Raw genomic sequence first — 26,710 nt, 5'->3', positions numbered from 1 at the left:
TATCCGACTAACCATTGCATGCATCCACTGAAATCTAACAACAAAACCCTGGGTAATGATTTGCCATGCCTCTAGCCAGACACACTTAAGAAATATAGAGCATAAGCCCTTATCCCAAGCTATAAGCAGACCTTGTTCCATCGCAATAAACTCAGCTTCTATAGCAAAACCAACTCCAAGGCTTATAGAAAAACCCAACATGCAATTACCTTTGTGGTTACAGAAAGCTCCACCGCCACCCATGATATTTGACACTATGGAACAACTGCCATTAACGTTCAACTTCACTTGCCCAACAACCGGAGGAGACCATATGAAAGAAGAAGAATTACCATCTACAAATGTCCAGTCTGTCACAGAAAATCAGTCTCTAAAATCCTGATGAACACGAGAAGCGACAATGTTGATATCCCAAGTAAGAGAGTCTAGAATAGTATTGTTCCTCCACCTCCAAACTCACCAAATGACTGACAAGAACAATCTCCCTTTGAGGCCTTTAGAATTGTCCACCAGCCAATTGGTGAAAGACTGATTACTCCAGAAAATTGGCTCAACAAAATCCAGATTATGCGACAACAAGAATGAGTTAGTGCAATCTCTAAGAGCATGAAGAAGATCCTAAATAAGACCATTACAACGAAAACACATGGGACTCGTAGTTAACTTATACTTGAAACGAACCTCATTAGTAGAAAACACACAAGATTAGTGAAATTTATGTACATATAAAATATAACATTATGTTTTAATTGCTAAAATTTATTATTACAATAGAAAATATATAATTATAAAAAATAATATATATGTATATATATAATATTTAATTAAAAAATAAATTTATAATATGTGGGTATGCATGGTGAGTATCATAATATCATTTTTCACCCATAAGCTATTTTTGTAGGTATATGTTACGACCAATTTAGTGATAACTCATGGGACAAATATTTTTGTCATTCCTACTTATCATCATTTAACAAACCTCAGAAGTACAAATCTTTAAATCAGCTAGCAAAACCTTTCTCATTGACATCATTGGCTTGCTAGGAGCGGAGATCTCAGCCCTTATTGACCTTAACCACTACAACCACATTTATCGACATAAACTTCTTACCATTATGATGAAAGAAACAAAACCAACTACCACGTCCTGCTACATAACCTCACACCACATCCTTTTATCACCATTTTTGCCCTTTTCTCGATTGATGCTTTATCCATAGCCGATGAGCTCAAACTTGCAATTTGATTTATGTGGCTTCACACTCTTGGTTCTTATAGGTATTTTAGTTGGCACTTCACAACCACAATTAAATGAAATATTTTGGTTTCTGAGTGTTCAATCACTATTGCAATTATTTCCACATTTTTCCGCAATTGCCATAAAAACAATATAACCACCATAATCATTACTCAACTATAATATAAGGATATGTTTGTTTGGGGTGACAAAGGAAGGAAAGAAAGTGAAAAAAGAAGGAAAATATTAGGAAGAAAAGAAAAAATGGTGGGTTCCATGTCATTATGTTTTCTCTCCAATATTAGGAAGAAAAAAGTATTAAAATTTGGACCATATGAATATTTAATTTTTTTAATTGACAATACATGTTTTAATCAATTTAGGACAAGAGTTTGGGCAGACTTTGAGATATCAAATCCTTGTCCGAGAAAATTAGTGACAAATTTTCTCGTCGCTAACTCCATGTATATTAAAAAAAAATCATATTTCGTGTTAGTCACACTTATAAATGTTGATATTTTCCTAAAATTCCAAAGAAAATAAACTAACATATGCATATCAATGTCATTATTAATAAACTAGACGTTAGTTTAGTAGTGTAAAGTTTCAGTAGATGCATAGAAAGACCAAAAGGTCAATGGTTCAATTCATGTGATAGACATTTATTGAGAGAGACATTCATACACCACGAAATGGATTAGTTCCTTACTCATAGGGTGATGAGATACTTTTCATGGTACAAAAAAGTGTAGTTATTAATAACAATTATATTATTTTCTCTTCACTTTCTTTCCATTTTCTATCATACCAAATAACTAAAAAATCACCATATTTTCTACTCGTTTTCTTCTCTCAACTTTTATTTCTTGAACTTTCTTTCCTTCACTTTTCTTTTGTAAACCAAACACAACGTAAAAAATTGGTTGCTTTTGTGTTGGAACAAATGAGATATTTGAGGTGTGAAATAAAAATACTCAAGTCTCACATATGAGGATCGAAACACTTTAAGAGTGTTTATAAACATTAATTGCACTATTAGGGAATGCCCTAAGGGATACAAAGGTTTTGTTGTTGGTGACGACACACAACCAAAACCCCTCATACATGTGCACACCATCGCCTTTGCATCCGGCTGGTCGGGTCAGACTTGTGCTTCAAATTTTTTTTGGGAAATTTTTTTCATCCCTAGATGTCTGCTAACCAAGTCAACACACTTGACACATGTGCTGACCAAGTCAACCCACATTGTTAGAGCCAAAGAGAAAAGGATGGACCCTCTCAATATGGTCAGTTGTTCTGGGTCGTTGGATCAATCTCACCATTTTAGATGAGATCACTTTATGGGGTGTCAGATCAACCTGGCCTTTGAGTCTCTCTGCCCATAAATATAACACATAAGAAACATTTCCTCAACTTTTCTTCTCTCCCTCTCGGCCAAAGCATTTTCTGCTTCCTTCTCCCTCTTTCTTTCTATAGCATTAGTAGTCATATTGTGGAAAATTCGAGAATTGACACGAGTAGCTATATTTTGAGTAATTAGATAATTGACATTGATAACCATGTTGTGGGTGTTTTGAGTAGTGTCACAAAATATGTTAAAGAGAGTGACTTGATTATGATTTAGCTAATAATTAATCTTTTGTGCCATAATTAATTGTAGCAAACCATTCCTAACATGATGACTAAGCCATGTTTTCTCCTATGTTGGAGAGATAAATTAAAGGACAATAAGTCGACTAAACCGAATCCTGATAATCCTAGGTTGCAAACTGGTCACAAAGAAGATGTGTTATACATCATGCAAGACCTAAACAACTTGCAATATGAAGTACTTTTTTTTGGTAATTATATGATGTACTTTAGGAATGAGATTATAAAAGTTCATGTATATGGAATCAGCCCTCTTGTGAGACAAGCTAAGTGGGTCATGAGTTGAATGACCTAGTCAATTGTGGATTGAATTAACCAATCAAAGAAGATGGGATATATGGGGTGTCATTGGATGGAACAGAATGAAAGTAGAGGGAGAACAACCAAAGGAGTTATAGGATCACATGCTTCTCTCTAATGGTGAGGAGAGATTTTTATTTGATGCAATAAGGACCATAACCATTCTCGTTATCAAATATGATTCTCATTATTTTTAATGTGTCAATATTAATATCTATTTATTAAGCTCATATTATTTTCTAGAAGTGACATGGGTTATCCAAATTATACGTTTATTTTATAGTCTGGTTAATAAATGACTAATATAATTATATTGAAATATATGATGTCTAAATATTAAATTTTTAACAATCTTTCATTTGAGCTTCATATTTTTCCCGAAACAATTATTTATAGAATTCTCAAGTGTGCATCTTTATGCTATTTATCTTTTGACTTTTTCTTAATACAATTTGGTCATCTTATATATCAACTATAGAATCATCGTGATCTTCATCGCAACCAAGTATGACTAGACCATAATGATCACCAAATGACAGAGATCAAATATAGACAGGTAACATGAAAATTTCATGCAATGTCATCCGAAATATGTCTTTAGTGATATACTTAATGTGCATAAACTATAATATCTTTATTATGTAGAAAACTACCCTTTAGATATCCAATGTAAACTATAAAACATATAGACTCCCACTAAATTAAGATATATTAAAGAACAATACGCATTTGAGCAACATGCTCATGAAATTCCTTAGGTATCAAACCTTAGCTAATGGGTTAGCTAGCATAAGTTTTGCTCATATATGGTGGCAATCCCCTTATTTATAACACTTCCTTCGATAACCATAAACTTGATGTTAATAAATATTGACCTTTTAGAACTCCTATTGTTGGAGTAAAGGACTACAAAGTTATTCTCATAGTAATTTTTCAATGGTGTTTTAATATCATTGATTAAACGTAAGACAATGTTAATATTCTACAACAATATCTCATTATCAAATGTTTAATACAAGTCATTAACTCCATAACATGGTAAGGAACTATGAGTGTTTGCTCACTAGATCTCTAAAGATATAGCATCTCTACCCAACATAAAAATATATTCAAATGTGGAGCATTTTGTATCTTGATATCTAATACAATCAGAATCAGAATATCCAATGATCTCAAAATTGTTAGACTTCTGATAAGTGTGCATCACTTTATTCTCTTCAAGTAACGCATCACACGATTGACTACCTCAGAAATATACATTCCAAGATTACTAATTTTTTTTAAAAGCTCCCACGACAAATGTTATGTTTGGACACGTACAAACTCGAGCATACAATAAACTACCTACTCCATATGCATATGGAATCTTATCCATTTCAATATTTAAAGGTGATTTTTAGGTCATGGCTGGATACTGAACTTTTTTCTCAAAGCTATGGGGCACCTCTTGGCTTAATATGTTTCATGCCAAATCTATAAGACTTTATTAATATAGCTTTTTGTGACAATCTTACTATCTGAATACCTAGCACAAAGAAGATTCTTTGAGGTCTTTTCATTTCAAATTTGTTTTAAGAAATCTTTTGGTTTCATGCAATGGTCTCATATTGTTGTTGACAAATATAATATCATTGGCATATAATGCTAAGAATATAAATTTGCTCTCACTCAACTTGTGGTAAATACAATAATCAACCTTATTTTCCTCAAAATAATATGAGGTAATAACTTGATGGAACTTGTGTTACTATTGAGGCAAAACTTGTGTAAGGTCATAGATAAATTTCTTTAATTTAGCCGATAAAAAAATTCTTTAATTTAGATATCATATATGCCAATAAAAAAACAAAATTTTGTGAAAGAACTTCTAATATATAAGAAAGAACCTTACTAAAACCTTAGATACTAACATACTATTGTGTAGGAAAGTAAAGTCCTTTCCTTGCCTTTGAGATACCTAAGTATCGTTATAGCAACATTGTATTGTGAATCATTATGATATGCAAAGAACTAACTAAGATGAATTATTGCAAATGCGATATATCACCTTATATTTATAAGATAAATCAACTTCCCAAAAATTCTTCTATAGACACTGGACACCCTGATTCATTATTATACTTGAGAGTACTATCCATAGGTTTACAACAAGGTTTCGAAGCCATGGATCCAAAATTTTGTAATGAATCTAGAACATACTTCCTTGACACACATTGATTCCCTTCGAATAAGGATTATAAATCAAATGAGGTTTAATCTAAATTCTAGAGGCATAGAGTGACTACAACGAACTATACGCAAAACAAATATAAAAGATTTAAAAATTAATGTTTCATCAATGCACATGATTTATGATATAAGACTATGATATCATTCAGTTCATATAACCAACTCTATATAGTTTGACTAAGGCTTGATTATTGTTTTTATTTATTTATTAATTTGAAATTTATATTAACATACAATTTTTGTTTGTTAATGAAGAGTATTTTTTGATTCCGTTTAATAAGCTAAATTTCTTGGCGTGTGGGTATTCCTCTATAATTGAATCTTGATATAGGAGACCTCATATTATTACACTACTTAGTCAAGATTATATCCAACACATATTGTTAATGTTTTATATTTCAATAAGTGTTATGAGAATGGACTGTACTGGACGGTCCGACCAATTTGACTGTTGACCGAACTTGAAAATGACTCTAGTTTATTGTCTTAATGGAGTGAGGGTTGGACCGCTTTGAATCGGGAAATTCTGGTCCGACCGTGTTAAACCCGGTTAAACTGAAATAACCCATGAAGTAAACCAGATGATTCACTTAAAAATTAAAAGAATGTAACACTACTCTAATCTTTTGTTTTTCTCCGGTCCAAAAAAGATGAAGATACATTACTTTTGTGTAATTATTGGTAATATTAATTATATAAAATTTGACGTTCATATATAATTATATATTTATAGATAAAAATTATTACTTATGTATGAAATCAACCAGTTAGATCAAACAGTTTAACCATTTAAACTAGTTAAACATAATACGAGATCTCTTTTAGTTTGACGCTCGGCTCAGGTTTTACAACATTGATCTTAATAAATTGGCAATAAGAGGAGTTACCAAAAAATATTTAAATCATATCTAAGAGAATAGTGCAGACAATGTCAAACTTATTTTTCAATATACCCCTCCATAGAAGCTTACCACATCCGTGACACTCCTGATAGGCCACCCACAAATGCTGAATCTTCGAAGACCAGACTAAAATATAATCAATCCAATTAATTTTAAGATGAAAGCTTAATATATACCATTCCTTTTATCTTAAATGGAAGGTATATGTATCCAAAAAATGGAAGGTATATGTGCAATAGCCATTCATCAAACTAATTCTTGATTAAGGATGATAATGGGTGCGGGCGAGCACATGTAGTGTTTTCCCATTCCCAAACTCATTATATATGTAAGTACCCATGTAGGTAGCGAGTATTTGCGAGTACCCAACGAATTTTTAGTTTTAATTATATGTTTATATAATTTGTAATAATCAATGTGTAAAAGTAATTATTACATAAATAATATAATATTTATATCAATGTTATGAAACCCGAGCCGAATGTCAAACCGGAAGAGATCTCATATTAGGTTTAACCGGTTTAAATGATGAATCCGTTTGGTCTGATCGAGTGATATCATACAATAAATATTTTTTATCTATAAATATATAATTATATATAAATGTAAACTTTTATATAATTAATAATCTTGTATTATTATACTGAAGTAATGTTTCTTCATCTTTATTTGGATTAAAGTAAAATAAAATATTAGAGTATTGTTCTATTTTTTTAATTTTTAATTGAACCGTTCAATTTACTTCCCGAGTTAATGCGGTTTAACCGAGTTTAATACGCCTTGACTATAATTTTCCCGATTCAAAGCGATCCAACCCCACTCAGTTAAGACAGTAAACCAAAACTATTTTCAAGTCTGATCATCAGTTAAACCGGTTGGACAATCCAATACGGTCTGGTTCTCAAAATACTGATTTATATGATAAATGTATAATCATAGTGAAATATATTTAATTTATTATGAAATAAATAAAATATGATATATAATATTAAAATAATAATAAAAGCTATAATATATAAAAATTTAATTTATAAATTTATAACTACCCACACCATAAATATTATAAAACTCGTTGTTACTCAAACTATTTTTGCCATATGAACCAGGTATTTATTTCAACATATACCCACGATTCAAGTTTCTTTTGCCATTTGGGTACGGTGTGAAAAAACCAGATTTATAGTACTTTGTGCGGCATTAGCAAATGAAAATGACAAGTAAAATAAAATACAGAGAAATAAATAAACATTAATAAAGTTATCCACAAAGGCAAATAGTTGTCAGATGAGTCATCAAGTAACTTGCAGTGTCTCAAACCTAATCCAGTGAGATATGGACAGCCCACAGCTGTAACCCTTTTCTTCGCACGTGTCACCCTACAAATCCCAAAAACCCAATCACTCTTCTTTCTTCTACCTTCCCATCTTCCTTCACTTTTCAGTTTGGTTTCAACTTTCACTTCCAACTCTCAATTTTCAACTTTCCACTCTCAACCCAACAATTTGATTTCCCTTAGTACCCTGCTTTTTAGTACTCTTCTTTTGTTTTCAACCTCCCAATACAACAACAACATTTGCAATTTATTTTTCACCTTTTAGTAAGACCCTTTCGGAAAATAAGAAAAAACATTAAATATTTTCTAACTTAAAGTTACAAGTCCTCAAATATAAAACAAGGAGGTTTGGTTTTATTGTTAGCTACAACTAAAGCTTAGTATATTGTTATAGATAGACTTCAAAACCACCTTGTCCCACCCTAGTTGGACTTCCACCTCATCTTTTTCTTTCTTAACAATATAAAAACAGGTTAGGCTCTCTCTGTCCCTCCCTCTCTGTTTGGCTCATGATTTTTGTACTAATTTCTATATGTATTTCAGCAAGATCCATGGTTTGACACTGTCCTTTACTTAACTATTCCCCCCTTTATTGTATGTTTTAAATCATTTTAAATTTTGCATTTTTCATGTTTTTGATCTTTCTAATTTGACTATACTATGCTTTCTTTCTCTTTTGATTGTTATTTGGGGTTGGTTCACAATATGACCTGACCTCAAAGGGTCCGTGAGTTGGAACTTGGAGGGGGAAGGGAAAGGGAAAGAAAGTGAAGACTTCAGAGCTAAATGACAGCTGTATTTCATAGTTTCCATGCTTTCTCTTTCCTTTTCGTTCCCTACAAAATCTAACTCGGAAACCGACCCTTGGAAAATTCTAATTTCAACAAGGAGCTGGTTGCCCCTTAACTATGGTTTCCCCTTAAATCAGGCTTTGTAAGTCATTTGAATTACAAAATTTGGTGCTGGAAAGCTGTGAGGCACGATGTCGTTGTCGGACACATATCCGACACGGATACGCACGGATTCGTGAAGGATACGTATATCTAGAGTATAAAAAAAAAATAAAGATGAAGAAAAAAGAAACTTATAATTTTTTGGCTGAATTCCGATCTTAGATTATTTGGGGTCCACAAAAGAAAAAGGAAACTTATAATTTTCATTAGAACTATCAAAATGTGATTTTTTGCTCTTTCAGCTTCCCGCTCTGTTTGGTAAATTTGTTTGCCTTTGTTTCAATTCAGAAATTCCCTAACCAGTTCATTAGTTAATCCTGAAGAGGTAGGTAGAAACTGGAAAGTAATATACTTTGATGAATGATAAATATTTTGGTAGAGTCTGAATAGTTATGGGTCTATAATTATTGCTTGCTAAGGAAATTGGTTTATGGTATGTTGCTTGGAATTTTCTAAAGACAAAAGCTAGATAATTGGAAGAGGGAGACAAAAAAATTCTAGTGCTATTGAATTAATGGATAAGAAAAAAGGTTTTAGTTTGGTTTGATGATCTAAAACTTATAGGAAAGCCCAAAGGAGGGGAACACTTAGGTTTTAATTGATAAGGTGTAGACAAGACAAGATTTATATTTTATTTTAAAATTTATATCGATGTTAATGAAATCTTAATGTATTTTCTATCTTAAACCATACTGCCCGTCCATATTGAAAAAGAAGGATATAATGTTCCAAACTCCGCAATAAAATCATTAGGATAAGGTGTTGCCATGGTAGGTAGGTGATAGTTTTGTACAATAAAATACTCATTTCAATCATTACATATGTGTTATCTAATAATGCCAAAATGAGGATGTACAATTGCATTATATTAAGATTATTTGAGCTAATGACGTTTCCTCACTTCGGATTCCCTAATGTTGCCGCCAAGCGGCATGTGCTGGTTCAAGAATTTTAACTTGATTGCCATGTCCTAGTTCAGGAGCTTTAACCCGATTCCCTCTCGGAGTGTGTGCTTAGAGTGCTATATGACGACCTTCCTCCATCCCTTAAGATCGACTAACCCATATGCAAGTATCGTTCACATGGACTTCCCTCTCTTCGGCCTTCCAAGTTCTCATTTGAATATTGCTACTACCACCAAGATCTGCATCAATGATCACTCATCCTAGGCTCACGCAACGGGTTTTGCAGTAACCACCACACAGTTAAAAATATATGCGCTCTTACACATCTTTAGATACATGCATAAGAAAACAATGTTCTGCCAGTGTCTGTACTCTGTACTGTTTTTGCTTCATTTGACGTTATTCCTTGTGGGAGTTTAGATCTTTGAGTGAAATTGTCATGTAGCTCAAGTATTTTCAAGACTGATTGATCCCCAGGTCAAATTCCTGGCCTAGGGTCCAGGGATGCTTTACCTATACTTTAGATCACCCTACACCTATTTGTCACCAAAAAAGGATCATTATTTATAAAAAAAATTGTTCTGTGCTATTTGGTCTTTGCTAGTTGAAATCTATTTAAATTATCATATTCTTAAGTTATTCAGATGAGATATGGAGAGCTCAGGTTATGGCCATATGCCCGTATGACAGAACTGCTCAATAGGTAGGGGGGAAGTTAAAAAATTCAGATATCATCAAGAGAAGGGTGTGCTTGTCTCCCTTCTTGGTGTAAATTTCTAAGATTGTAAAATAAGTGTTTAGTCACTCATTTCTTTGTTGGAAAAATTAATTAAAATAACATTTTAAACTCCATATAATAGAGGTAAAGATTAAAGATTAAAGATTGAAGATCATATCATACTACAAGTCACTAGATTTAGGTATCTTGGGTCAATCGTATAAGACAATGGAGAAATTGACGGAGATGTGAACCATAGGATTCAAGCGGGTTGGATAAATGACAGAGTGCTTCAGGTGTCATTTGTGATAAAAAGGTACCACTCAAGCTTAAAGGGAAGTTCTACAACACGACTATAAGATCCACAATGTTATATGGGATCGAACGTTGGGCGATGGGCGATAAAATGACAACATGATAATAGACTCCATGTAGCAATGATGAGAATGTTGCATTGGAAGAGTGGACACACTAGACAAGATAGAATTAGAAATGATTGTATTAGATAGAGTTAGAAATGATTGGAAGAGTGGACATACTAGACAAGATAGAATTACGCTGTAGGTTGTTTGGAGAGTTGACCAAATGGAAGCTCTTCCAATTCCTAGAGGAAGAGGGAGAACAATAAAAACCATAGGGGGAATGATAAAGAAAGACTTAGAGATTAATGCTTTAATGCTTTGTCCTTGAATGTGATTTATGATAGAACATTATGATGTTGTTCGATACATGTACCCGACCCCACCTAGTAGGATAAATGCTTGGTTGTTGTAGTTGTAACATTTTAAACTCATTTACTTATTTTGCATCAGCTTTGATAGTTGCTGCTATTTGATCTGATTTATACTAGTCACATGTAATTTATATTCCTGTATTGAGTTTGTGTTTTCTAATATCTGTAGCTGTTCAAGGTGATCTTGTGACCTCATGGATATCAGCATTTGACTTGATCATAAGTCTTTTTGTTTGGTGGCACTGAAAGATTAGTGTTTCAAACTGATCTGTATGGGAACTGGGGAAGAGAGCACAGCTAAACCTTCTAAATCATCTTCGTCAACTCATGTTCTTTCCCTACTATCTTCCATAACTTCTTATGCCTTTCCTTTCTTTCATGTCTCCTTATGATTTCTGTTTATATTAACAGGAAATACCAACAGCACCTTCATATCCTGATTGGTCAAGCTCCATGCAGGTGGTGAAATATATGATAGATTTGTTTCATCAGGCTTTCAGTTCTGTTTAAGCTCATCTACAGATAAATTATGTTAGCAACTGATGCATCAGCTTCTTATTTAGGCTTATTATGCTCCTGGAGCCGCACCACCTCCCTTTTATGCTTCAACTGTCGCTTCCCCAACTCCCCACCCCTATATGTGGGGAAGCCAGGTATATGTCATGAATCGTTTTGGAAAATATGCATTCATACTTTATGGAAGAGAAGCTTCTTATTTACAGTTCTCGTTTTTACAGCATCCCTTAATGCCACCATATGGGACTCCAGTTCCATATGCAGCTATGTACCCTCCTGGGAGTGTCTATGCTCATCCTAGAATGGCAATGGTAAACCACTTGCTCACTATCTATTCCCTGCACGCCTAGCCCTTGATATATGATGAATTCAAATGTGTCACTAGGCAACTTTTTTTGCTACCTTCATCATAGCGCTTTGTAATTTATAATTGTTCCTTTCGGGTTCTTGGTCTCTTTTCTAGACTCCAAATGCTGTGCAGCACAGTACAGAGTTTGAAGTTAGAGGACCTGATGGAAAAGATCGGAATTCAGCCAAAAAATTGAAAGGAGTGTCTGCAAAAACAGGTTCCAAAGCAGGAGAAAGTGGAAAGACAGGCTCAGGTTCAGCAAATGATGGCATCTCACAAAGGTCTGTCAAACCAATAGTTATTTTCTGTTTTAGATTTCTTTCTCTTAAATTTGCTTTTGGAATAATGATTTCTAAAAATAAAATTAAAATTATGTAACAGTGCTGAAAGTGATTCAGAGGATTCATCAAATGCTAGTGATGAGAACACTAACCAACAGGTACATAACAGATTAGCATCAGTACATGTTTTCTCACTTATTTTTACTCAGTAGTAACTGACAAGGATGGAAATGAAATAAGAATAAATTGATAAGGATGGAAAGGAAATGGAAATATTATTGAAAGAAGAGGAGAAATAGTTCTCTGGTATCCCTCCCAATTTCTGAATGCTCTAAGCTATCAAGTTTACTTTCTATTTATAATGGATCTAACATTTGTTCCTTAGTGATACATTAGTTCAAAATGGATGTGGTTGTTCCCTTTTGCATCTATTCATGAATCAGACCCTGTGTGGGTTGCATTTGTTCGTGAAAAAGGGGTTGTTTGGGTGGTTGTATATGTTGCCTTCTGCATCTGTTCAGGAATCAGGCTCTGTTTGGGTCGCATCTGTTCACGAAACATGGTCTGTTTGGGTGGTGCCTTTCTTCCAGCGTTTTCGATTGTAGACATGGGCGATTGGGAGTCGCCCCTTATCAATAGCCTCCCCTAGAAGGAGCATTAGTAAGACTAAAAGGAAGCACCATAAAATCATAATGACGTTCATGTGTTTGAAAAGCAGTTTTTTCAATGTCTTCTTGTATCATTAGGATATGGGGTATACAAATCTTAAATCTAATATTGAAAATATGCACACACCTCCAATTTCATCTAAAAGTTCCTCAATCTCAATTGAATTGGTTAAATTAGAGTGAACTTTACCTTAGTCCTTATCATTTTTTATGTGGACCAATTTGATTTAAAAAATGTACAAATTCAAACTAGTACACAAATGTCACGAATGCGAGTTAAAATAATCCCGGTCAAGGGTCACAAAAAATGCTAAAAATGACTAATTTGACCTACATTTGATATTTATGGGGACCATTTTGGGTTTTTAATTTTTCAGTGACCAAATTGGTACTAGCAAAAGTTTTGAGCGATCAAAATAGGTCTATAATCGTTAAATTAATAGCCTTTTGATATTTTTTCCATTCTGTTGTGTTTTTGTCTGATGATTTTATCTCTTCAGGAATCAGCTGCAACCAGGAAGGGAAGCTTTAACCAGATGCTTGTTGAAGGTATGAATTACCTTACTAATGGTTATTTTTCTTTTACTTGGTTGCTGAAATAAATTATTAAATCCCGGTCAACTTTTCCAGGAGCCAATGCACAGAATAATTCTGCTGGTGCCATTTCTCAATCTTCTGTGCCTGGAAACCCTGTTGTCTCAATGCCTGGAACTAATCTTAATATTGGAATGGAATTATGGAATGCATCACCTGCAGGTGCCCAATCTTCGAAAATGAGACATAATCAGTCTGGTGCCCCAGGAGCTGTTGCTCCGTCAACCATTATGGGACGTGAAGTTGCACTTGGTGATCAGTGGATGCAAGTATGGCTATCAGTCCCACAGTATTTCTTCTTGTAGTAAACATTTTATATCTTTTTTATACTACTAATAGATGTTAAAAGCGAATTCTTGTGTCAATATTATACTTATTTGTTCTGTTTGTTCCATCGGATGGAACATTATCATATTTTTAATATCGCATTCTAATGTATGTTAGCTACCTTTACCTAGCTTTGGCTTACTTTTCCTTACCTTCTCTAACTTCCCTCCGACCCTTGATTTTAGCCGGATGAGCGTGAGCTGAAAAGACAGAAGAGGAAACAGTCTAACAGAGAGTCGGCTAGGAGGTCAAGGCTGCGCAAGCAGGTTAGTTTCAAATTTCTATACCCTTCTCCCTTGTTAAAGGAGAGATTAAGCCAGATAAGAGTTTACTTGTTTGCTTGATATATGGAGACTAGAAGCTATCAGTTTTTACGATATATGTCGTACCATTGCACAAAAAGAATGTTGATGTGCTTTACATTCTTGTACCACCAACCAGGCTGAGTGTGAAGAGTTACAAAAGAGGGTGGAGACACTCGGAGGTGAGAATCAAACTCTCCGAGAAGAGCTTCGGTCACTTTCTGAAGAATGCGAGAAGCTTACATCTGAAAATAATTCTATGAAGGTAAAATTCTCTTACCATTCTGCCTAGTGTTTTAAATGGCGGTCACGGTTGTGGCCGTTGTGATACGGATTGCGGCCGTTGAGGTATGAATTCTTTTATGATTAAAAAAATATTTTTGAATTCAATATGGTCCTATGTGGCCCAAATGTGGTTGCACTATGGCTCGATACAGCCGCATCACTGTGATTCGGTATCACATTGTAATTGTGGTCTTATGTGATTACGGCGGTCATCACAATTGTAATATTGCGGTCGCATCACGTGATGCGGTCTGCAATTTGACACACTGATTCCGCCTTCACATGCATTAATGTTTTATATTATGCAGAGCAATTTCCATGTTGACATGGTCAAATTTTATCATCTGAAAATAATTGCTGTAAACAGGAAGAGTTGGAAAGGTTGTGTGGGCAAGAAGCAGTTACTAACCTTGGATGAAACATGAACACAACATTTCTCAGTGTTGTGTTTGATGGTAATAGCAAGAATTGACTGAGACTCATAGTAGACCAGATGAATCTGTAGCTGAAATTTCTGTCATTTTAATATCAATGGACTATCTTAATTGAGAATAAGATATAAATTTTTTTGATCTTGTTCTGCTAAATACTAATTATACCATTAACTCTCAATTGTAATTGCTTTCTATATTTGTTATCTACACGTCACTTGTAATATGTACCAATGTGGAAGAATAGAAAATGTATGCTACTCCAGCCCTTTTTAATCTGAGAAAAGATATATGCAAGATACTGTAAGAGTTTTTTATACTCTCTGTATCGTCCACTATTCATTTTTAATTATCATTGACTCGTAAATAAAAGTGATATAAATGAATGGTAGATGATGTATTGAATGTACAAAATTTTAAACTGTCAATCATAAATATTATATTATTTTAATTTAAGCTACTAATTAATAGAGGCATCTATCATTGGCTATTTGCTACTGCGAATCATTTGTGACGTGAGTTTTAGCTGTAATGGTTGGTAGATAATGGAGTTTTCTAAGCTTGTTGAGATTCAATGTTATGTCTCTAGTGATATTAGCAAAAAAAGCATTTTGTATAGTTTTTATTTGAAACCTTGCATATTGTTTTTTATGACAACAGAGATAGCTGTTCTTAGAAATTGCTCACTTCGTTAAATTTGAGATATAAAGTTTGAGTATTTGGGTTCAACCTGTTAGAAAAAGGGCCTTCTTGGTTGTCTCCCATTTTTCCAGCATTCATATAAGTTTGCCATTAAAAAAAGATATTATCCGGAAGATATAATTTCTACTTTCTAAATTTACCCTCTTTAAGAGTTATCACTAATATTCAATAATTAATTCTTTTTTTGTAAATTCTAAGGGTCAATATTCATTACTGTCCAGTCTCATTTCCTCTGTATAAGTCAAAGCCATACATAAAAATGTTAGTAATTGCCGCTTTTATCTGATATATGTTTACTTGTTTTTGTGTAAATTCTAAGGGTCAATATGGTGAAGATTTTATTAAAAAAACACGTAAATATATTTTATGGAAACAAAATACAAAATAAAAAGATGGTAAACAGTAACAGTTCTATAGAACAAAAGAAGGTTGTCAACACTTAAGTATCAAAGGGAGAATTAACAGTAACATTCCAAACAAACAATCGGATTAGAAATCCATTCAAACCAAGATATTGAAGAATCATTGATTCTATTTTTGATTCACAACCAAGGCTTGAACTTAATTTTATCTAGCAGCTCCACCAAACTCATCCTATACCACCAAATGGACCAAATCCAAATCACAGAGTCTCACTTTCAACAAACTTACATATGTCATTGATTGGAATATATATATTTAAGTTAAATTAATAATAAAATGTTTTTCTAAACAATTATAGCAAGTGACACATAAAATGTCATAATTGTTGGGACAGAAGATATGCTATTAGGTTATTCCACCATATCCAGTGTACTACAGTAATTGGGCGCTACTCTCTAGGTAAAATACCAAATAAATTTGAGTTTAAAATCTATATACATCAATGTAAAGTTTTTTATATTGTTAGCACATCATCAACTGTTGATTTATATTACTTTTGCTTGAGAATCAATGATGGTTAATATATGAATGATGATGATTTGCTGAATGTGTAAAAAACACTTATTTATATATATATATATATATATATATATATTAAATTCAATAATTTTTCTTTTATTTAGAGATTGTCTATTACTTTTGCCTTCATATACTTATAATAGGTAGGAACATAGTAGGAGACGTCAATCCCTTCTTCCATAAAATTCAACTTTTCATGACTAATAATTTCTTCTCTTTAATTAGTTATATTTTTCAATATTTTTCTTTTAGCTTCTTCAAGAAAGTATTACTTGGTAAGGAAGTGACCCAACTATTTGAAGAGGAAATGGTGTGAGCACAATGAGATAAAAAATGACGTATAATTATTTTGGAAATTTTAGTTCACATTTTCATGTTTATCTATTAATTGAGTATAATGATTTTAATTATCAATTATATTTAATTATCTAGATTAATGAATGTTAACTAAAATATATATAGATGAATCACACCCTCTATTTTGGAGGAATTTTATTTAAAAATTAAATAGAGTTTAATATATGCGTGGTTAATATAAAGTTTTTAAAGGATAATGATTCTAGCATTGTTCATGTAACTTAATAATAATTAACATATGAATTATAAATAACAAATTCATATTAAGAGTATGACCAATGACATTTACAAAATATTACTTATTATAATATACAAGTAAAATTTGTTTAAAAATTGGTATCATTTCAAATCATAAAGTCTAAATGAAATCTCCAAGTAAAATTTCTCATAGACTATATTAGTACAGTTTTCAGTAATTTTATCATTACTTTTACTAGTAGAAATATTTTCTATCTTACTAGTAGTTATTCAAAAGGGAATTCTAAAAGTGATATTAAATATGTTAACTACATGTTTTATATATTTTGGCAAGAGAAAGAGTTAATATGAGAAAATCTAGTGGATGAGTTATCAGATATTATTTGTACTAAAATTGGTTGAATTTTAAATCATAAATGTTCAAATTACATTTCCAAAAAATCATCTATAGATTATCTTAATACTATAGTTCTCACTAATTTTATCATGATTTTTTCGAGTTCTCTGCTTTTTATGTATTTGGGTGTTTCTATTGGAGCTAACCTTAGAAGAGTGCTTGCTGGCAGCCGGTCATTGTTTCATTGAAGAAGAAATTGGCTGTGGAAGGGGAAGCATCTATCTTTGGATGGAAGAATTACCAAGGTAAACTTAGTTCTTAATAGTTTGCAAGTTTATTATTTATCATTTTTAGACTGCGAAAATGTGTTTTGAAGATTTTTGTTAACAATAAAAAAATCTATTTATGGGTTAGAAGTGATATCCTTCCAAAGATTGCTTGGGTAAAGTGAGAGTAGTTATGCAAAAAAAAAGAAGGGGGAGGGTTAGGAATTAAGGATTTGAATTGCTTTAATTTATCTTTTCTTACATAATGGAGATGGAGGTTGTTAACCAAAACAAAATATTTATGGGTGAGAGTTCTTCTTCCTTGATATGGTAACTTTGATGTTGCTCTTTTGAAACTAAAGAGATGTTCCTCTTTTACTTCTAATTCCTTATGGTATAAAGATTTATCTAATATGGGGAGGTATGATGGTTGGTTTTACTCTTGTATTGCAAAAAAGAGCAATTGTGCTAATAAAATGTTATTCTAGGAAGATGTATGGTGGATAACTCGCCGCTTTATCGATATCTTTCCTTCTATTTATGCTATCTATGTGAATAAAAGAAAACTTATTCATGAATGTGGTTAATGGAATAATAAGAGATGGACTTGAATTGTGTAGGGGTTTATTTGATTGGGAAAAGGAGCCTATGTAGGTGTTCTTAGCTTTGTTGTGAGGCATTGTTCTTACTAAAGGAAGGCTTGATGATGGGAGGTGGGTGGTTCACCATTGTGGAATCTTTTCTGCAAAGTTATCTTAGTCTTCGTTTTTCCAATTCTTCAAATAAATGCTCTCCTCCTGGATGATGGATATTTCATTATTTTTAATGAAGAAGAGTATGTAGTTGACCTTGACTAGGTTATGATGAAGATACTAATATTATTAAAGGAAAAATGTTGAAGACCTTGTGAATTGGAAAAGACAAGTTACATAGAGAAATTTTATTGCTTTCTAGTTTTTTTTTTACCTTTGATAGTTCATTTTAATTTTGATATCACTAGAAACCAAGTAGCAGTATGCCAGAAACTAAGTAACAAGTTTACTTGAAATAGAGTAATCTGTTACTAGAATCTGAGTAATAGGTTAATAAACTGGACAATAAAGTCCATTAAGCAAATACTACATTACATTAACAGGAGAATGATTTGTTCAAATATGAACTCAACCAGTACGTATCTAAACGACCAATATACTCCCAAATGTTTCATACCTCTTGGAGTGGACCTTTGAATCCCTTTATACTCTATATACACACTTCTAAGATTCTAAAATCATACAACAACTTTCAGTTGTCAATTATCACAAAATTTTCATAGAACCAAAGGAAAAATTATGAACTTTCATAATTTTTGAAAAACTAAGAGCCTAGTGTGATATTGATCTTAAAATATTATGAACAAGGATTTTGACATCATAGATTGGGTCAAGAATTCCTTAGCCATTGTTAAAGTCTTCTATTTTATTAAATCAAGGGTGGCCATAGGGTTTGGTGAGTCATTGTACAAAAATGAAAGTAGTTTGTTTTCTTCTGAGAATTAAGTTTTCTAGAGAAACTCTCGGTGCAAGGCTTATATGAAAATCTAGTTACATACTGGAAATGCGTGGAATATGAAAAGGGGACATGACATAGCTTTCAGTAGAAGAAGAACCTGTATATATTGCTGTGTTAATTTCCTCTATCCTTTACTCATTTTTTCCAAATATTGTTCACCAATTTAGGCTTTAGTTATATATTATGAATTATAATTTTAAAAAGGATAATATTGTTGCATACCTAATTCATCACCCACTTTGATTGCTATCTAGTATTTAGAGTTGGCACGAGAGCGAGTTTGAATAAAATACTCCTAGATCCTAGTAAAAATCACAGATGGCTTTCTCCAAACTCTTTTTAGGTGAAGGGTCAAACATTAACATGCCTTCAATTTTCATTGGAGAATGTTATGATTTCTGGAAAATGATAAAGAAAATCTTCGTTGAGTCCCAAGATTTAGATATTTTGAATGACGTTGAAGAATGCCCTTTTTATCCACAATCTAGTTGTTGATGGGGTTAATCAACCAAAGGCTAAGAGTGTCTGAAATGAGTTCCTTAGAGTATCAAATTGTAAATATAATAAAGTGATGTGGATACTCTATATTAAACACCTATCTCGAGGATATTAAATGTTTAGAATGAAACCAGTAGCGAAAATTCTTGACTTGCAAAAGAGTTTTACTGACTTGAAAAATCATTTAATTACTCTTGGTAAAGTGCTTACTTTATCTTACTAATCAACTTGGTTTGGAAGTTATTTAAAAAAGATGAACTTAATTTTTCAAAAAGTTGAGTGTCAAGTTACTCGAACTTTGTAATTGATTACTATGACAGAGTAACCGATTACCCTAATAGATTAATATGTTATTAAGCAAAAATAACTTAAAATAATCGATTACTCGACCAATTAACCGATTACTCGATTACACTACTCAAATAATTGATTACTCATAGCTGTTACAATAATTTTCAGATTCAAACTCAAACAACTTCTTCCAAAATGAATGGATGCCACTCTAATCGCCTTCTACCTATTGGAATGGGTATGTTGGCTGGTTGGAAGCCTATTTTAAGAGGCTTTGCATTCAGATTCGAAACATAACAATCACACAACATTTGCTACAACTTTCTATATACTTTTGCAACAACTTGATCAAACTTTTTGATATTTCTGAAAAGTTGTTGAGGTCATTTTCTTACCAAGTTTCTGAACTTGAATTTTTACATAGAAAATACTTGAGCATTTATGTATTACTTGGAGTGATTGACATACAAGGATTGAAAGTTTAATCATTACAAATTCATAGCAGTCTTTAGCCTGAGACAAAAGTTCTTCATATACAATTTTCTATAATTCTCACAACAGGATATGGTGAAAGGAAAAAGTGAGAATGTAGAAGTGTTGTGCTTCTAAATTGGTGAGTATAATCTGCGATAAAGTGTCAGAGTGAGTTTTGTAAAGATTTACATTCTTCATATAGTGAAATCTCTTGTGGTTTGCAAGATGATTAGATGTAGTCTTTAGTGGACAAGAAGGTGAATCATGATAATCTCGGTGTTCTTTCTTTCCCTACTCTTTTACATTTATGTATTTGAATTTTGCATACTTAGTCTTCCGCTGCATCTATGAATCTTATGCTTTTGTAAAGTTGCAAAAATATGAATTAAGTGCAGAAAAACTAGAACACTAATTCACCCCCTCTTAGTTTGCCATATAGACTTACAATTGGCACCAAAGTAAAGGTTAGGTAATTTTTTTCCCGAAATCCTAACTATCTAAGAGGACCTCAAAGTCCTTTATAGGAGAAGGTTCCAACATAAACGTCCTACAAGCTTTGTTAATGAATATTACAATATTTTTGAAAATTCGTATGAGAATCCTTATTGAGTCTCAAGATTTAGATATTTGGAACACAATAGAAGAGCATTGTTATTAATGATATTAAGAAACCCAAGCCAAAAGGTGTCTGGAATGACGAGGACAAAAATAAAGTCCAATATGATCTCCAATCTAAAAACATTCTCACCTATGCTTTAGGATTAGATGAGTTCTTCAGAATATCAAACTAAAATTTCGCTAAGGAAATGTGTGATACTCTTGAGGCAGCACACAAGGGGGCTGAGGAAGTCAAGAGATCAAAACTTAATATTTTTTCACAAGACTATGAAATGTTTAGGATGAAACTTGGAGAGAAAATCCCTGGTCTTCAAAAAATATTTACTCATATAACCAATCACCTTATTGCTGTAGGGAAATTTTGATCCAATAGAAACCTAAATCTTAAAGTCCTTAGGTCTTTAACTAGAACTTGACAACCAAAGACAATAAACAAATTTAGTAAGCTCCTCGTGCGTGGTATGACCGTCTAACAAGCTTTTTACTTGACAAAAGTTTTACTAAAGGAAAGGTCAACACCACATTATTCGTTAAGAAAATAGATCATCATACTCTGCTTGTTCAAATCTATATTGACGATATCATTTTTGGTTATAGTAATGATCTTTTGTATAGTGAGTTTGGTAAAATGATGTAAGGGGAGTTTGAGATGTACATAATGAGAAAGTTGAACTACTTTCTTGGACTACAAATCAAATAACTCATGGAAGTCATCTTTGTTTGTCAGCCTAAATATTGCAGGGATATGCTGAAATGTTTTGAAATGTATGACTGCAAACCTATCGTCACACCTATGGGTTCTAGAACATACATAGATGCTGATGAGACTAGAAAATGCATTGAAATATCTAACTTTATTCTTGATACCAACCTTTCATAAGAAATGGTATGGTTAATGGAACCTGAAAAGGGAGTTTAATAAAGTTAAATAAATCACTCTAATTGGATCATGCCATTGGATCACCACAATCTGATGGTGCGAAAAACCCTTTCAAAAACTACACCACAACAAAATGATTTTTAGAATGGAATAATAAGTCTTTAGAAGAATTAGCTAGTATAATGCTAACTAAAACAAATCTTCCTAAATATTTTTGGGCTGATCCGGTAAACATTACTGGCTATGTGTGCAATAGTGTATTGATTAGACCAAGTCAAAAGAATGTACCATATGAACTTTATAAAGGAAGAAAATCTCATATGAACTTTATAAAGGAAGAAAGTACCATATGAACTTTGTAAAGGAAGAAAACCTATTATTTCTTACTTGCATGTTTTTTAATGTAGATGTTTTGTTTTGAATAATTAAAAAGATAATCTTGATAAGTTTGATGCTAAATCAAATGAATGAATATTTCTTGGTTATTACTCATAGATAAAGCTTATAGAATCTTTAACAAGAGAATCCCTACTATTGAAGAATCAGTCCATGTTTCTTTTGATGAGACTAACCCCTCTAATGAGGAAAAGGTTGTTAATTTTGATGAAGTATATGAAGAAAATTTACCAAGTACATCAAATAATGACGCGTCAAATGAAGTAGAAGAGCAAAATGATAATGACCAAATGCAAGATAATGACGAGATACATCAACTTGAAGAGAAAATGCATGATGATCTACCAAAATAATGGAGAACTCATAGAGATCATCCAATTGAGACCATTACTAGAGTTAAAATAGGGGGATATTCACTAGACTTAATTTCAATGATGCATGTTTTAATGTAGTTTTTGTTTCTCAATTTGAACCATCTAGAATAAATGATGCTATATAAGACGAGCATTCAATTGCAGCCATGCAAGAGGAGCTAAATCAATTTAAGAGAAATAAGACATGAAAACTTGCCAAAAACCAAAGAGTAGACAAATAATTAGTACTACATGGATGTTTAAAAATAAGTTAGGTGAAAGTGGAAATACTGTTACAAATAAGGTTAGACTAATAAATGAAGGTTATAATCTAGAGGAAGACATACATTTTGATAAAAAACATATCCACTGTTGTTAGACTTGAAGCTACCTTTTCATTTTATTGTATGATATCTTTATCAATTAAAATCCATATCCATTTCTTTTTCTTCTCTTTCTTTACTCATTCTACAAAACAATACAAAAAATTACGCTATTTCTCATATATTTCTTTCTTCTCCCTCTCTTTCTCACCTCTATCTCTTCTCCCATTTTCCTCTCCTTAACCAAACAATACATATGAGTTATGAGGGAAAAGGAATGAGACAAATCACTAGGCAAGGAGGGGGAATGGAATTAGAAAATGAGACAAATTAAGCTAAATCTATCTCTTCCTTGGAACATGACATTAAGATGCGAGGAGAATGAAGGGTAAAAAAAATGCAAGAATATTGTTTTATTCTCCCTTTGAAAATTAAATTAACAACGAGAAATAAATAATAATAAATTACAAAATTTTATAAAGGAATTTAGGTACTTTGATATATTTGTTACCAAAAAAATTGCAAATTATGAAAACAGTAAAAATAGACATCTGAATAGTTTTAGAGAGCTCCATAAAACCTCTAAAACTTGTCTATATTTTACCTAACTACCAAGCAATGGAAACACTTCCCAAACCATTTCTTTATTCTCTCTCCCTCCAAAAAAAGATTAGGACGACTTGCCTTCCCTTTTTTTCTTCTAGAATTTATTTTTATCATGTAAATTATTATCGACGAAAAACAACATCGATAGTGGAGTTACTTAGCACATTACACACACAACATTATGGTAAATTTAGTCATCTTAGGATGCAAAGATCTACCCCTCTCCCTCATTTACATAATCCATGTCGTTTTCATAAATGGCATCGATGCTCTTCTCCAAAACAAACACATAAGCATACAATCTTACCCATCCATTCCCTCACATCATCAGTCGTCATCCTTTCGAATCCAACAGTGCAAAAATCTCCCTATACGACAAAACATAAAGATTTTCGAACAACAAAGTCTCACCCTACATGAACCCTATATTAGACCCTCAACACGTTCCCCCTAACAGAGGTTTATGCCTGGAAATATAAACAAGCTTGGACAAAAAATAATATAAACCATCGCTTGAAACTTTGAACACTATACCCAACAAAAAAACACAATTCTCAATAATCAATATCTCACACAAACATGTTATATTTTTTTGGGTATAATTAGGGTATCCCCTTAACCTATGGCGTAATCAACTAGTCTCTTTCTAGGTGTTTGGCTGTCCCTCCCAACAAGTGAGTCTAATTCCTATTTCATTGTAGTTTTGCAGCTTCACTCTGAAAATTTATGTATTAGGCTATGAAAAGGTGATAATTGGAGGGCTTGAATTTTTTTGGAGGGTGCAGTTTTGTTATATTTGAAAATAAATTTCTTTATCATGAATGAGATATGGGTGAGGGTTCTAGAAACAATGTTAGACGGCATGGAGGACCATGCTTAGGCGCGTATGTTAACCTTAGACAATGTTGTTAAGTGTATCCAAGGGTTTTTACCCTCTCCGAACCTTCGAGACAGGTTCTAGAAACTTCAGAACCTTTCAATCGCAAACATCGAATTTCAATGCTTCAGAAGTTTCTACAGCTTCCGAACATTCAGAAGTTGAACAAATTTCATCCAAAATGAATGGGTTTTAATCCAATCGACTTCTACCTTCACTTAGGGGTATGATGGCTAGTTCGAAGCATATTTGAAGACACTAAGACACACTAATTCGTACACAATCATTACACAAACTTTCACACTAATATTTCATACATTTTTCACACTTTGTTCATGCAACTTTGTGAGTAAACTTTCAGAATGTTTTTGAAGTTTATGTCCATTGTTTTTCTAAGTTTTCATGCATTAACATCACTTGAGCATTGCATGTTATTCATAGTGAAAGACCATAAGAATTGCACTTTTAGAATTGTCATACCATGTAAGCAATCATTGCCCTAGTTGTATTCTTCATTCTTTGTAAATATGCTCTAAACTTCTCACCATAGGGTGGTGGAAAAAGGAATAGTGAAACTTAGAAGAGGTATTCTTCTAAGACGTGAGATTTTGATGAGTGTGTACTTTACTCAGAATCTCGGAGTGAGATTTTTATTTACAACTCATGAAATCAATAAAATTTCTTGTGTGGTAAGAGGACTGGATGTAGCCTTCAAGTAAACAAGAAGGTGAATTGGTATAAAAAATGGTGTATCTCTATCTCGTCTCTACTCTTTACTTTTACATTTTTTACTTTGATTTTCTGCAACATATTTCCAGTGCAGTACACTCTACTTATCTCAAAGTTGTGAAAATCGTTACTCCCTAGATCCTATACTCTAAGATGGTCTCTAATAATTTTTGGGAGAAGATTCCATCATCAACCACCCTCCAAGTTTTATAGGATAATGTTATGAATTCTGGAAGATCAAAATGAGAATCTTCATAGAATATCATGATCATGGTATCTGAAATGCGATTGAAGAAGAAACTTATGTTATAGACTCAATACTCTTTCCCAAGAGTATGAGATGTTCCTCATGAAAAATAGAGAAAAGATACTTGATCTCTAGAAAAGGTTTACTCCTTACAAACCATTTGATTGCCCTAGGCAAAGTATTGTCCATTAACAACCTAAACCTATGTTCTTAGGCCCCTTACCAGAAATTGGCAACACAAAGTGACACTCATATCCGAGAGGAAAAGTCTCTCAAAAATATCATTAGTTGCTCTTCTTGGAAAACTACAAGAACATCAGTTGGAGTTAAGCCAGCTCGAATAGCACAAAAAACATGAAAAGAATAAGAAAAGTATTTCCTTAAAGGCAAAGGCGGACACATACGAATCCTCAAGAGATGAATCAAAAAAAGGAGACATGGAGGACATGATCATTTTAGTGAAGAAGCTTAGCAAATTTCTAAAGAGGAGCAAAAGCGCAAGGTCTGGACCAACCAGAAGATTCACCAAGAGTAATGAGGCTACGACATCAAATAAAACATTAACTTGCTTTGAATGTGGGAAGCCATGCCATATGAAGGCGAATTGTCCAACCATGAAGAAAAATTCCTTCAAAGGGAAGCTAGAAAAGAAGATTGATAGAAGAGCTTGTATTGCATGGGAGGACAATAACACACATTCAAATTCAGAACTGGAAAGTGAAGAGCATGCCCAACTGTCTCTAACTGTGTCTCATAACTCTAATGTTGATGAGGTAAGTGAATTGGAACCTTCATATAATCCCTCTTTTATTGAAATTTAAAATGCCTTTAATCATCTATATAGTGAGTATTTTAAGCTTTCTAGACTCTTTTAAAATAAAAAAAAAATGAAAACACTATTTTGGAAAGTCATAACAAGGCTTTAAAAAGTGATGTAGATTTTGTCAAAAATAAACCTTCCTCTTCCACATGTCCTAATTTCATTTCTCTTGAAATCAAAGTTTCAATATTAAGTCTTGAACTTAATAAAATTAACAAGAGTAGTCACAATTTAGACAAAATAAATAAAAGTTCAAAAACATTTAATAGACCATAGACGTCTTGGCTATGCAAATAGTGAAGTGGCTAAAAGTAAGATGTCTTAGGAAAAAATAATCATGAGGAGCACTATAAAGTATCATAAAGAAAGTGTCTATACCAATCCTCTTTTTAAAATAAAATCTAGGACACATAAGCCTCTACCTACTTGCTGTTATTGTAATAACACTGGTAACACGCCTAATACTTTTCATGTTAGAAAATATGGTGCCAAATGTAGAATATAGATGGTTAGAGAAAGGTTCTAACCC

The 26,710-nt window shown here is 32.7% G+C and overlaps 1 protein-coding gene and 1 long non-coding RNA gene across 6 annotated transcripts; both read left to right on the top strand.

The window, feature by feature from the left end:
* Nucleotides 7,635-14,992, top strand: LOC109350088 (G-box-binding factor 1). 5 transcript variants are annotated; one of them, XM_019591221.1, is made up of 13 exons: nt 7,637-8,126; nt 11,133-11,292; nt 11,375-11,422; nt 11,527-11,616; nt 11,701-11,790; nt 11,943-12,109; nt 12,210-12,267; nt 13,278-13,326; nt 13,408-13,640; nt 13,884-13,964; nt 14,140-14,265; nt 14,653-14,725; nt 14,787-14,946. In XM_019591221.1, exons 2-12 carry the CDS (start codon nt 11,236-11,238, stop codon nt 14,701-14,703), a joined length of 1,050 nt encoding a protein of 349 aa, XP_019446766.1. In that variant the 5' UTR covers nt 7,637-8,126; nt 11,133-11,235; the 3' UTR covers nt 14,704-14,725; nt 14,787-14,946. The 5 variants fall into 5 exon arrangements, with proteins under 5 accessions (XP_019446767.1, XP_019446766.1, XP_019446769.1 ...); XM_019591223.1 differs by having other exon boundaries at nt 7,638-8,126; nt 13,408-13,434; nt 13,534-13,640; nt 14,653-14,946; XM_019591222.1 differs by having other exon boundaries at nt 7,635-8,126; nt 11,961-12,109; nt 14,653-14,992.
* LOC109350090 lies at nt 8,407-26,488 on the top strand. The gene is made up of 3 exons (XR_002108071.1): nt 8,407-10,740; nt 20,451-20,454; nt 26,479-26,488. It is a non-coding gene; the product is annotated as an uncharacterized LOC109350090 (long non-coding RNA).

Source organism: Lupinus angustifolius, chromosome LG06 (assembly GCF_001865875.1).
Source record: "Lupinus angustifolius cultivar Tanjil chromosome LG06, LupAngTanjil_v1.0, whole genome shotgun sequence".
Taxonomy (NCBI): Eukaryota; Viridiplantae; Streptophyta; class Magnoliopsida; order Fabales; family Fabaceae; genus Lupinus; species Lupinus angustifolius.
Note: the sequence above shows the minus strand (reverse complement) of the source record. Positions and strands in the feature narration are given on the sequence as shown.